The sequence below is a fragment of the Phalangium opilio genome, unplaced genomic scaffold (assembly GCF_054372755.1).
Source record: "Phalangium opilio isolate 3A_F unplaced genomic scaffold, DU_Popi_V2 ptg000042l_1, whole genome shotgun sequence".
NCBI lineage: Eukaryota > Metazoa > Arthropoda > Arachnida > Opiliones > Phalangiidae > Phalangium > Phalangium opilio.
The window spans coordinates 1,595,290-1,607,914 of record NW_028324166.1 but is presented as its reverse complement, the minus strand read 5'-3'; the positions used below and the strand labels follow the sequence as shown (position 1 = coordinate 1,607,914).

General features: G+C 35.1%; 4 protein-coding genes across 6 annotated transcripts; all 4 read right to left on the bottom strand.

Moving 5' to 3' along the window:
* Positions 1-31: 31 nt before the first annotated feature.
* LOC149678179 (motile sperm domain-containing protein 2-like) lies at positions 32-1,595 on the bottom strand. Its single transcript, XM_089836193.1, has 5 exons — positions 1,495-1,595; positions 1,179-1,239; positions 1,076-1,114; positions 269-393; positions 32-169 (listed from the first exon to the last, which is right to left on the bottom strand). The coding sequence occupies exons 1-5, from the start codon at positions 1,567-1,569 to the stop codon at positions 128-130; spliced, it is 342 nt and encodes a 113-aa protein (XP_089692319.1). The 5' UTR covers positions 1,570-1,595; the 3' UTR covers positions 32-127.
* A 473-nt stretch (positions 1,596-2,068) lies between these two features.
* On the bottom strand, positions 2,069-3,007 carry LOC149678178 (motile sperm domain-containing protein 2-like). Its single transcript, XM_089837000.1, has 3 exons — positions 2,923-3,007; positions 2,713-2,859; positions 2,069-2,172 (listed from the first exon to the last, which is right to left on the bottom strand). Exons 1-3 carry the CDS (start codon positions 3,005-3,007, stop codon positions 2,069-2,071), a joined length of 336 nt encoding a protein of 111 aa, XP_089693126.1.
* A 909-nt stretch (positions 3,008-3,916) lies between these two features.
* On the bottom strand, positions 3,917-6,798 carry LOC149678177 (motile sperm domain-containing protein 2-like). Its single transcript, XM_089836999.1, has 7 exons — positions 6,783-6,798; positions 6,649-6,735; positions 5,747-5,901; positions 5,620-5,677; positions 5,090-5,128; positions 4,897-5,021; positions 3,917-4,332 (listed from the first exon to the last, which is right to left on the bottom strand). The coding sequence occupies exons 1-7, from the start codon at positions 6,796-6,798 to the stop codon at positions 4,297-4,299; spliced, it is 516 nt and encodes a 171-aa protein (XP_089693125.1). The 3' UTR covers positions 3,917-4,296.
* Positions 6,799-7,081: 283 nt separating this feature from the next.
* Positions 7,082-12,166, bottom strand: LOC149678176 (motile sperm domain-containing protein 2-like). Of its 3 annotated transcripts, none has more exons than XM_089837094.1 (9): positions 12,091-12,166; positions 10,972-11,205; positions 10,149-10,295; positions 9,815-9,901; positions 8,912-9,066; positions 8,785-8,842; positions 8,255-8,293; positions 8,062-8,186; positions 7,082-7,497 (listed from the first exon to the last, which is right to left on the bottom strand). In XM_089837094.1, the coding sequence occupies exons 2-9, from the start codon at positions 11,054-11,056 to the stop codon at positions 7,462-7,464; spliced, it is 732 nt and encodes a 243-aa protein (XP_089693220.1). In that variant the 5' UTR covers positions 11,057-11,205; positions 12,091-12,166; the 3' UTR covers positions 7,082-7,461. The 3 variants fall into 3 exon arrangements, with proteins under 3 accessions (XP_089693220.1, XP_089693219.1, XP_089693221.1); XM_089837093.1 differs by having other exon boundaries at positions 10,972-11,230; positions 12,091-12,155; XM_089837095.1 differs by lacking the exon at positions 12,091-12,166 and adding an exon at positions 11,997-12,061.
* Positions 12,167-12,625: the final 459 nt, after the last annotated feature.

Here is a 12,625-nt window from a genome sequence, read left to right as displayed (position 1 = left end):
ACTCCATGCAAAATACCAATATAAATCGGAATTGCATTGCAAATATATATTTATTTTAACAAACAACATAATAGTAGATATCACGCGATGAACAGTTGAAAAATCAGAACTTTTCTTTAAATTCAATTTAATTCCATTGGCCAGGAGTGTACTTGTACACTGATTCATCCTTGACAAAAGAAAAATAAAATTAAAAAAGTTTTAAAAAAGAGTATAATTATTTTTATAATTTATGCCTTAATGTTTGTGAAGGTCGCATTTATCTTACTTTTCCTCCCATTCTTATTGGCAAGCATTCCTCGTCTATGTAATCCTTAATCGTTTTCTCATTGACAAACGCAATTCTTTTGCGAGCGTGTTTCGGTACCAAGGGTTTAATTATTTTCCACAAAGCTATAAATTACGTATTTAAATGAGACTTTTTTCCTTAATTAATATTAACCATTAAGTACAGAGTGTTCCAAAAAGGATTGTAGAACCCAAGTCAAAAATGTTAAACCTATGACATTTTGCTAAACGGAATACTCTAAACAAGTTATGAACATTGGAGTGTTTTAAGAATGACCCCTTAATTAAATTAGCATTATCTTTCAGTTTCTCACTTAAATTTAATGGGTCATCCGTAAAACACCTAAATCATAATTTGTAAACGGTGGTCCTTGGTGCAGAATGCCATAAAACATTTTCTTCTTTTTTTTTGTTACACCCTGTACTATCAAGAGTATATAATCAGTAACATAAAAATAATTGTGTGTTTTTAACTAAAACGTGACTTGGGTCAACTTGATCATGGAGGATAAGGCAGAGTCAATAGGTATTAACACCTTACAAGGAGTAAACATGCTTTTAGAGTAGCCCTAAATTGGTTAATCATGTTTTCAAACAATAACCCTATACTGTCATATTTTGACCTGAGAGAGTTAGGATAGGTATTTAATCCAACAATCTAGCCTAGACCCTTTGGGTGCAGGCAACACAGAGTATCGGGAAAAACAAGTGGGTCGATCCATTGCAGTCTCTGCTCACTTTCATCATTCAAAACGCTTGAATAATTAAGAAATCTTTTAAATCTTACCATCAAAAAGCCATGGCATTGCGTACACTAAACAATATGCTGATGAAAAAAAATTATAGATTATAAAACTTGCATTCAATTGACAGAAGAATATCTCGCTTACCAACGGAAGCGGGATAATATTTCAAAAAAACGTTATTTACGAACATTGCCAAGTCCAAATCCTAAAAGAAAAATGTTGATGGTTGTTATCTTTAGGAGAAAAGTGTTTCCTTTTCTTTATTTTTGGTTTCAAAAGTCGGATTGTTATCTTATGCCGGAAAATCGGGTATGTGAGCAACAAAGACTATAGAAATGACTTACAAAAAGGACTTTGATGGACGGGTAACGTTGCAGCCCTATCTAACGTCTTTGTTGCCTACATACCATCTGGATGCTCCGTCTTTCTTTAACACAATCAAAAGAGTCTATTAACTCACAAAATTTGAATATCCGGCGTCTTGGCAATCGAACACAAAAGTTAGGGTTCCATTTGGTGCAGCCTCCTTCAACATTTTTTCAACTCCAAAAACAAATCCACGTTTTTGTTCCTCGGCTAAATGGGCGTTTTTCAGGTGAAGTTTCACTTCCAAAATGACTGAAAGTTAATTAACAGTTAATGAAAGGTTCGTGAAAGCAAAAGTATATAGCTATAAAAACAAAAAGTGCACTTCGTTGAAAGTTTCTCGCGCCGTGAAATATAAGAAGCCCAGACTCCTTTATCCCACATTAGTGTCGATCCCCCCTCTGCCCGACCATGACACAGGGAACAAGCCGTGAATAGGCTCATAAAGTAGTGCTGAGATTCTAGCTCTAGTACCAAAAATTAGCGTTTGGATCGCCTGCCTTATACCTATGAGATCTCTTCCCTGATTGGTTAGTTCTTGTAGGCGGTTGAGCGGAGGGTACTTTTTTTTCTCGGTTTACATGTCGTCTACAGCCAAAGGCAGGGAATTTTTACTGAAGTGTACTTTTTGTTTTTATATCTATAAACTTTTGGTGAAAATGAGATTACTATATTATACGCTTACGAATCGGGTTATTATTTTTGTCGTGGTTGAAAGGATACAGAGCTCCAATCTCAAGAAGCTCTCTGGGTAAACTGGTTTCTTTAATATCTGGAAAATTAATATTCGAATTAATTTTAAAGATCAACATGAAACTCGGTCTTTAACTTTCGCCGTAACTTAAAACAATTTAAGTTTAAGTTAATTGTGTAATGTTGTTACGTGAATTCAGGATGTATTAAAACTTTCCTCATAGACCACAATCAGGGAAGGCGATGTAATTTTTATCAAGCGAAAAATTGGTGTTTTAGGGTGAAAATCTTTCTTTAGGGCTTTAGGGACAAAAACATTTAGGGGTAAAAACCATTTTTTAGGGAGGAAAAACCAATTTTTAGGAAAAAAAACATTTTTAGGGAGAAAAAACATTTTAGAGAGAAAAAACATTATGGAGAAAACACATATTTTGAGGAGAAAACACATATTTTGAGGAGAAAAAACATATTTTGAGGAGAAAAAACATTTTAGGGAGAAAAACATATTTTAGGGAGAAAATTATTTTAGGGACAAAAATATTACTCAGTACGTTTCTTCAAAAATTATTTTGTTCTTACACTTAAACAAAATAAAGGAGAGCAATTTAAAGTAACTTACTGTCAACACCAAATTCTTTCCTCCATTTAAATGATTCTTTAATCATATTCAAGGATTTCCCTATATCCCCTTGATTATGTATCAAAAACCTTTCACAATATTGATCATCTGTGCGCAATCGTTGCAAATCAGCTTCGACAAATTCATCTGAAAGATTCCCTTGTAGTCTTTTTACTTAACAACCCTTAACAAGTATAATTTTGAACGTACTTTCTTCGAGTTCGTCAATTTCTTCAAAAAACCTTTTTCGTAAACTACCAACACTTAATTTAAAACCGTCATTTACTTTAGCCATAGTTGAATTTCTGATCGAGTCTACGCGACCGTGAAAGGCTTTCGAATGATTCTATCTCAGATAAATGGCAAACAACTTCGTTAATGAAAAATTAAATTATTATATACCAAATAAACCCTGCGGACATTTAAGGAAATAAACGCTTAACTGGCTGTACAAAAACCAGGAGTAAACTTCAAGACGTAGTAAATACTCTCAGATTGTTACGGGAACACGATAACTCCATTCCAGCACAGCAGAGACGCTCATTTGTGGAATTTTAATTTTTTAAAGACGAGGAAACACATTTCATTTAAACCAAGACGCCTCATACGAATTCTTATTCGGGTTCTGATCTAATGTTATGTATAGTATTAAATCATATTACTGGAACAGCCCTTTGATTAGATAACCAGGGGATAGGGGGAGCTAGCAGAACCGAAGAGAAACGATGACCGCTAATTTACAAGGGTAATTATAGTGCTGAAGTGCTTTGGGTTCTATGGAAAATTAATGTCGAGTCTAGAAGGTCACTTTTATTACAATATGCCACCACCAGGAACACCCTAAGTGTTTTACGAATGACCCCTTAAATTCAAGTAAATATTGAGAGAAAATGCTATTTTAATTAAGGGGTTGAATTCTCCTTTAAACCTTAACCTCCTAAAACTATGATACCACTTCATAGAAATGGGAAGGACTTATATAAAAAACACTGACTAAAAAATTCGAGAGCTTCATCATTATCTCAGACACTTTCCCATAGCCGCCTGATCACGGTTACAAGATTTTAACTCCCAGTTGATTTACTCCTTTTATTTATTTTATATCTATTATAATATTTAATCCATAATGAATCATAACTTTGAGCTAAACCGGTATGTAGAGGCAGTAAAACCTTAGACAGATAATTAAATGGCGAGACAACAATTTGTATTCGATATTTTTATTTGGTATTATCGTAACCCAATATTAAATACACAACTACTTGCTGCCAATAAATGGTATGTTTTCAATTTAAATTAAATTTGACTTCGATCCTCTTATTTCAATGTTCACTTAAACGTAAGTGAAGTGAATTTCTCACTAAGTTTTCTATCGATGCCAGATCGATAGTGCGTAAGACGCTTGGCGTTTGATCTTCAATTTCATAATGAACTGATCAAGCAGAATAGTTTTTAGAAGCAATTTTAGTTTGCGAATTTCTCTTAGCATTTTTTTTACAATTCTTTCATCTGAATTATGAATGCGTGATCATTATGAACATGAAAATTAATTTATTATGTATGGTAGTAAGGAGAGTCATGGTGTTATGCCGCTGGAGTATAAACGTATTCCGAAGAGTCCTGCAAGAACAGAAATACATTTCAAAGACATTAAGGAATTAGGGTTTTAAAATAATAATCTTAAATTAATGTAGAACATGTTTCCTTCTTGGGATTAAAAGTGGTGATTGGGATTTAAAAGATTAGTGATTCTGGCTTTCACTCCTAGCTCGAAACTTTTCGATAAATTATCCTGGTTTTCCCAGGCCTAGTATAGCTCAAGGTTTAAGCGCCAGTTTAGGGGAGAAAAAATATGACTTCCAATCCCCTCGACCAATTGTGAGAGAGAGAGAGGGAAATTCGTATTTTTTCGTATTCTGCGCATGGGCGAAATTTCAAAACTACCACTCGCGATTCTCCAGAGAGAAACAGTTCCTTTCCCCACGTGACCTAGCTCGTTCCGTCTCACATCCTCTGCTGTAACGCGTATTTGGTGGCCAGATTTTTGGTCTAGTTGGGAATCCATAATTGCTAAACTTATCTCTTGACGCCCACCAACCTCAAAGCTATTAAACTCGCATCCGCTTATGCTTATAACAACCAGAGCTACTTGATAGTGGCTCCTTAACCTAAAGGCTTACTTACTTCACCACCCATCTTCACGGGTAAGCACTTATCATCGACATATTGCTTGATTGATTCCTTATTAACGAATACCACTTTGCGACGAAGATGTTTAGGTACGATGGGCTTTATTAATTTCCATAAAACTGAAATAAAATTGAAAGATTAACATTGCAACTGGTTTGCTTCAGCTCCCTTAAAATATTAACCTTACCATCAAATATGCGTGGCATATCATAGAGCAACATATGTCCTGCAAAACAAAGGAAAAACATGATTAGCGTCACAATTCTTGTTTGGAAAACAGGTCCAAATAATTAAATGATTTTAAAACTTTAAACAAATGCCCAACATCAACTTAAAGCACTTTGAAATATTTTGTTCGAAAGTTGATATTGTAATTTTCTTCTACCATTTCTAACAAAGGTTAGGTCAGTAGCCCCACAGTGTGTGGTAGCCCTAACTTGGAACAGTTCTAATTCGGAACACTTCATTTAAAATCGTAATAACTTAAGTTTGTGAGCTTCAAATGAATACTTTAAGGACTCATATTGTAGATTGAAATTCCCTCTATCTCTCAAACACGACCACAAGACTATCATAGAATCCAGAGAAGATCCAACCATAGTTAACTCATATAGCTACTGACTATAGTTTCTTGAAAATCAAGCAATAGCGTGTTAGCCTACGGTAATCCCCTTAATAAGGTTGAGACGTTTACAACTAGACGTAGATTAGGCTTACCTAACAGAGGGTAATATTTTAAAAAGAGATTTGTGCCGAAGAGCGCCATCTCAAAGTCCTACATTAAATTCAAATTATGAAATTAAATTACTTTTGAAGGATTAACAATAAACAAATTTAGACTTACAACACTAGAGTATCCTGCGCCTTGGAAATCAAATATCATCGTTAAAGAATTATTTCGGCTTTGCTGTACACATTTCTCTACACAAAACACCAACAATCGTTTCTGTTCACTTGTCATTTTTGAATCTTTCTTGTAACGCTTCACAATCATCATGACTATAATGAGTAAAAATGGAACTTCATTACTTTCATAAAACCTAACGTAACAATAGGGTATGACACTGAATTGTGCTTGAAAGTGAAACATGTTTTTGCTGCGACGACTTAGTATAAATGAATTGAAATCAGTATGCTTATGGTGTTTTACAATTTCAAGTCCTACGGGGCGAATTGGATAAAATGTCAGGTGTACCAATGAGAATAAAGTGGAGGAGTGAAAGCTCCTTGGTCCACAAGCATTGCTCTAAATATAACTAGAGGTACGAGTTTCTGACTTGCTCAGTTTTAATTGGTCGACTTTCGCGCCGCTTACGATACACTATCCACGGAACTCCCTTGTATTGCGCGTTGAGAATGCGCAATAAAATGTACAACACGTTTTGCACAACATTCCACTCCCCCTCTATAACCTCTTTGGGTGTACTAGTAAAATCTCTACTGCGCAACTCGGCCGCAAACAGTGCTGTGGCTGGCATCATAGTCTTGGTAAGCCTTAGTAGTTGCCATTGTTCTTAGCCCCGCCCACCTGCTAGGCACAGAGAACCAATAGGCAAAAACCACTTCAAAATCATGGGTTTAAGTTGCTCATTTTACAATCCCAGCCTTCAAGCAAAACCCTTCTTCTAACATGATAAGGAACAAATCTAAATTTCTAATGAAATTTAGCATTCCGGCAATGAAACGCGAGCACATCTTACTTATTGTTAGTACGTTATTCACGATTTAAGCGATAATAAAACTTACGAATTGGATTGTCGTCCTTGTCGTGGTTGTATTGAAACATGATACCCAGTTTAAGAAGGTCGCTTGATACGTTGCTTTCCTTCAGATCTAAGTAAGAAAAAAAGTAATTTTATAACGATTTGCTGCAAACGTACTGTAAACGGTTTGCATCTTTGGCCAAATTGTAGATTGCAATAGACCCAACCAACAAATAAACAAGTTGGCCTAGTCATGGACGAAACAATACAGTATTGTTTCGTCCATGGCCTAGTCTAGTCTCCATCTAAGGGATAGGATCACGTGACTAACAAAGTTTGACTCCCAGTTGATTTACTCCTTTTATTTATTTTATATCTATTATAATATTTAATCCATAATGAATCATAACTTTGAGCTAAACCGGTATGTAGAGGCAGTAAAACCTTAGACAGATAATTAAATGGCGAGACAACAATTTGTATTCGATATTTTTATTTGGTATTATCGTAACCCAATATTAAATACACAACTACTTGCTGCCAATAAATGGTATGTTTTCAATTTAAATTAAATTTGACTTCGATCCTCTTATTTCAATGTTCACTTAAACGTAAGTGAAGTGAATTTCTCACTAAGTTTTCTATCGATGCCAGATCGATAGTGCGTAAGACGCTTGGCGTTTGATCTTCAATTTCATAATGAACTGATCAAGCAGAATAGTTTTTAGAAGCAATTTTAGTTTGCGAATTTCTCTTAGCATTTTTTTTACAATTCTTTCATCTGAATTATGAATGCGTGATCATTATGAACATGAAAATTAATTTATTATGTATGGTAGTAAGGAGAGTCATGGTGTTATGCCGCTGGAGTATAAACGTATTCCGAAGAGTCCTGCAAGAACAGAAATAGATTTCAAAGACATTAAGGAATTAGGGTTTTAAAATAATAATCTTAAATTAATGTAGAACATGTTTCCTTCTTGGGATTAAAAGTGGTGATTGGGATTTAAAAGATTAGTGATTCTGGCTTTCACTCCTAGCTCGAAACTTTTCGATAAATTATCCTGGTTTTCCCAGGCCTAGTATAGCTCAAGGTTTAAGCGCCAGTTTAGGGGAGAAAAAATATGACTTCCAATCCCCTCGACCAATTGTGAGAGAGAGAGAGGGAAATTCGTATTTTTTCGTATTCTGCGCATGGGCGAAATTTCAAAACTACCACTCGCGATTCTCCAGAGAGAAACAGTTCCTTTCCCCACGTGACCTAGCTCGTTCCGTCTCACATCCTCTGCTGTAACGCGTATTTGGTGGCCAGATTTTTGGTCTAGTTGGGAATCCATAATTGCTAAACTTATCTCTTGACGCCCACCAACCTCAAAGCTATTAAACTCGCATCCGCTTATGCTTATAACAACCAGAGCTACTTGATAGTGGCTCCTTAACCTAAAGGCTTACTTACTTCACCACCCATCTTCACGGGTAAGCACTTATCATCGACATATTGCTTGATTGATTCCTTATTAACGAATACCACTTTGCGACGAAGATGTTTAGGTACGATGGGCTTTATTAATTTCCATAAAACTGAAATAAAATTGAAAGATTAACATTGCAACTGGTTTGCTTCAGCTCCCTTAAAATATTAACCTTACCATCAAATATGCGTGGCATATCATAGAGCAACATATGTCCTGCAAAACAAAGGAAAAACATGATTAGCGTCACAATTCTTGTTTGGAAAACAGGTCCAAATAATTAAATGATTTTAAAACTTTAAACAAATGCCCAACATCAACTTAAAGCACTTTGAAATATTTTGTTCGAAAGTTGATATTGTAATTTTCTTCTACCATTTCTAACAAAGGTTAGGTCAGTAGCCCCACAGTGTGTGGTAGCCCTAACTTGGAACAGTTCTAATTCGGAACACTTCATTTAAAATCGTAATAACTTAAGTTTGTGAGCTTCAAATGAATACTTTAAGGACTCATATTGTAGATTGAAATTCCCTCTATCTCTCAAACACGACCACAAGACTATCATAGAATCCAGAGAAGAAACAACCATAGTTAACTCATATAGCTACTGACTATAGTTTCTTGAAAATCAAGCAATAGCGTGTTAGCCTACGGTAATCCCCTTAATAAGGTTGAGACGCTTACAACTAGACGTAGATTAGGCTTACCTAACAGAGGGTAATATTTTAAAAAGAGATTTGTGCCGAAGAGCGCCATCTCAAAGTCCTACATTAAATTCAAATTATGAAATTAAATTACTTTTGAAGGATTAACAATAAACAAATTTAGACTTACAACACTAGAGTATCCTGCGCCTTGGAAATCAAATATCATCGTTAAAGAATTATTTCGGCTTTGCTGTACACATTTCTCTACACAAAACACCAACAATCGTTTCTGTTCACTTGTCATTTTTGAATCTTTCTTGTAACGCTTCACAATCATCATGACTATAATGAGTAAAAATGGAACTTCATTACTTTCATAAAACCTAACGTAACAATAGGGTATGACACTGAATTGTGCTTGAAAGTGAAACATGTTTTTGCTGCGACGACTTAGTATAAATGAATTGAAATCAGTATGCTTATGGTGTTTTACAATTTCAAGTCCTACGGGGCGAATTGGATAAAATGTCAGGTGTACCAATGAGAATAAAGTGGAGGAGTGAAAGCTCCTTGGTCCACAAGCATTGCTCTAAATATAACTAGAGGTACGAGTTTCTGACTTGCTCAGTTTTAATTGGTCGACTTTCGCGCCGCTTACGATACACTATCCACGGAACTCCCTTGTATTGCGCGTTGAGGATGCGCAATAAAATGTACAACACGTTTTGCACAACATTCCACTCCCCCTCTATAACCTCTTTGGGTGTACTAGTAAAATCTCTACTGCGCAACTCGGCCGCAAACAGTGCTGTGGCTGGCATCATAGTCTTGGTAAGCCTTAGTAGTTGCCATTGTTCTTAGCCCCGCCCACCTGCTAGGCACAGAGAACCAATAGGCAAAAACCACTTCAAAATCATGGGTTTAAGTTGCCCATTTTACAATCCCAGCCTTCAAGCAAAACCCCTTCTTCTAACATGATAAGGAAAAAAACTAAATTTCTAATGAAATTTAGCATTCCGGCAATGAAACGCGAGCACATCTTACTTATTGTTAGTACGTTATTCACGATTTAAGCGATAATAAAACTTACGAATTGGATTGTCGTCCTTGTCGTGGTTGTATTGAAACATGATACCCAGTTTAAGAAGGTCGCTTGATACGTTGCTTTCCTTCAGATCTAAGTAAGAAAAAAAGTAATTTTATAACGATAAGGTGCTACCCACTTTTCAATTTTAAAATGTTTTTCTAATTCTACATGTTCAAAAAGATATAGAGGTTAAACCAGATTCAAGGTGGTGTCTTGTGGTTTCTAAAACACCATATTGAATATTTTGGGCTTTCACGCAGTAATTGACAATCAGAAATTCTCGAGACGCAAACTTATTTTAAACTCTAGACAAATCAAAATATTTTAAAAAACTTACTATGAACTCCGAATTCTTTTCTCCATTTAAAGGATTCTTTGACCATATTCAATGCATTGTTTATATCACCTTCATGATGTATTAAAAAGGACTCGCAATATCTGTCATCTTTTCGAAACCTCTCCACGTCAGATTCTTCAAATTGCTCTAAAATTTAAGAAAACCTGGTGTAAATCCTACCACAACTTGCTTAAAAACCATCTTAATCCACTAATACGATAATTGTGCTCAAAGCTAGTTGTAAACCAATCCTTCATTAGAGAAATTATTTCGAAATTTTTTATCTTGGTGAAATTTTAACCGATTTTAACGAAAATGGTCTTATTTTAAAGAGAAAAAATACCCCATACCCCGTTAAGATGAATTTCAAAGGTGCATTTTAGATGAAACTTGTCCTTTAAGGACACATGGTTCATACGAACAAGGGTAAGTTGATATTTCAGGTGAAATAATAATTATAAGAAAATAAATACTTTTTTACTAGCTATATTTAAACTAAAAATAAAAAAAATTATCAGTACAATTTATATATTTATTTATTGGGAATTTGAATGAAGTCTGGTACAATATCAGTTGCAAATGGTACTAAAATTGTGTCAAAATTTATAGGTAATTTAAACTAAAACGCTTAAATTACCGGTAATTACCAACTACCATCTTTACACTTTACCAACGATCTCAAAAATTGAGTTATAAAGCGACTTTCGCCTAAATTACTTAATAAAACTTAAAAAAATAGTTAACTGCAAGTACTCACATTTAAACGGCCTTAATGTCTTTTAGATAAGTAATGATCAATCATTAAGTAATTACAAGTCCTTACCTAACAGCTCTTGGTCGCAAGATTCTTCAAACTTTTTCCTCAAAATTTCAACATCTCGCTTGTAGTTATTTTCTGATTCATCCATTATGAAGAGACAAAAACTAATATCTAAATGTATTTCCTCGATGATGGGTTAATATATCCGCAGTTTGCAAGAATAGTACGAGATCTCTCGTGGAGATTAGTGGCTGGTACGGAAGGCGAACTAGCCTACGTCATTTCGAAGCCTTGTTTCTATTAAAACAGCGTACAAGGAAACCTTTAGAAATAATTATAATGGAGTCAAATCACTACTTGAACGATTTGAATACAAAAAAGAAATAATAAAGAAAGACACCAAGGTTAACATCAAAGAGACGATGAAACTGCTGCTCTTTTAATGGCTTATTTTTGGCCGCAAATAAGTGATTATAAATCCATTTAAATATTTATATCAATCAATAAATTTTAGTATTGCCTTGGACTTTGAATGTTTCGTGAAAATTTATCGAAATTACCACTTTGAGATATGGGAAAGCCTCTTACTTATTTATTATATAATCTAGTCGAAAATTAAGAGTGTTTTTGATAAGTCTGACAGACTGAGGCTGTTCTTTGGGTCAACACGAGTGCTCAGCGTCTAAGTACTTCAAGTCTTATGTTTTACTACACCATAAGCTTATAAGATACGTTCCATAAGTAAGGTATGACATTTTCTACGCGTCACTTCATGACCAGCTCTCAGTAATCAGTGACTTACGGAACAACTTGTGAACTTATGCTACATCTTGGGAGCTTATGATGGTTGACACTTCAGACCCAGTTTGACCCAAGAACAAACCCCTCTAATTTACGGCGCATTTATCAGAAGCACTATGTAATATTTCATGAATACTTGGCTAAGTAACTTAATGAAATCTTCATAATGAAGCAGAATAGTTTGTTCATTTTTCTGGGGAGGGTTTATGTTATTAGGGTTAATTGCACGCAAAAAGTTCATATTTAATAGTACCCATCCCTTAATATAAAATGTTAAATTAATTCACTGAAACATTTTAATTAAAAGTAGATAATTTCTCTTATTTGTCAACCTGAACTCTTTAATTATTAAAGCTACAGACAGATTGAACTTCACAATACCTTTAAAACATTGCTTTTGTTGTCGATTTGTTTTCACCAGCGTCACTTATTAGGAATGGTACTTTGGAATGAATAAACAAGCATAAAACCCTGATTGAGAGTTTGGTAGGCGACGATATCTGACCCCGATAACATTCTAGCATTCACACGATAGCGAAGAGACTTCTACATAAAACTGTGCGTTTTTACCATAAAACAGATATCGATAAAATCAGAAGTGAGATGAGACCAGAAGTACTGAGCAAAATTCTTCACTCGGCGAAAGTGAATATTCTTGATAACACACCATCGTTTGGCCCTCTGGTAGCGGTTTCTGAATTTTCCCTCCAAAACGTGAGACGCTCGCGGTGGTAGACGGCCGAACTAGATTCAAGGAGCCGTGTCCGTGTTCGGCCGCTTTAGGTTGAGGGAAAGGGGGTAGGAAATGTTTTTGGAACTCGACCAATTTTTCCCTCTAGTGTAGGCGCGTGGGAAGCGGTGGCATAAAATCCTCAAATTTGTTCACTAGTGCCAGGATCTACTATCAATGCTAGAG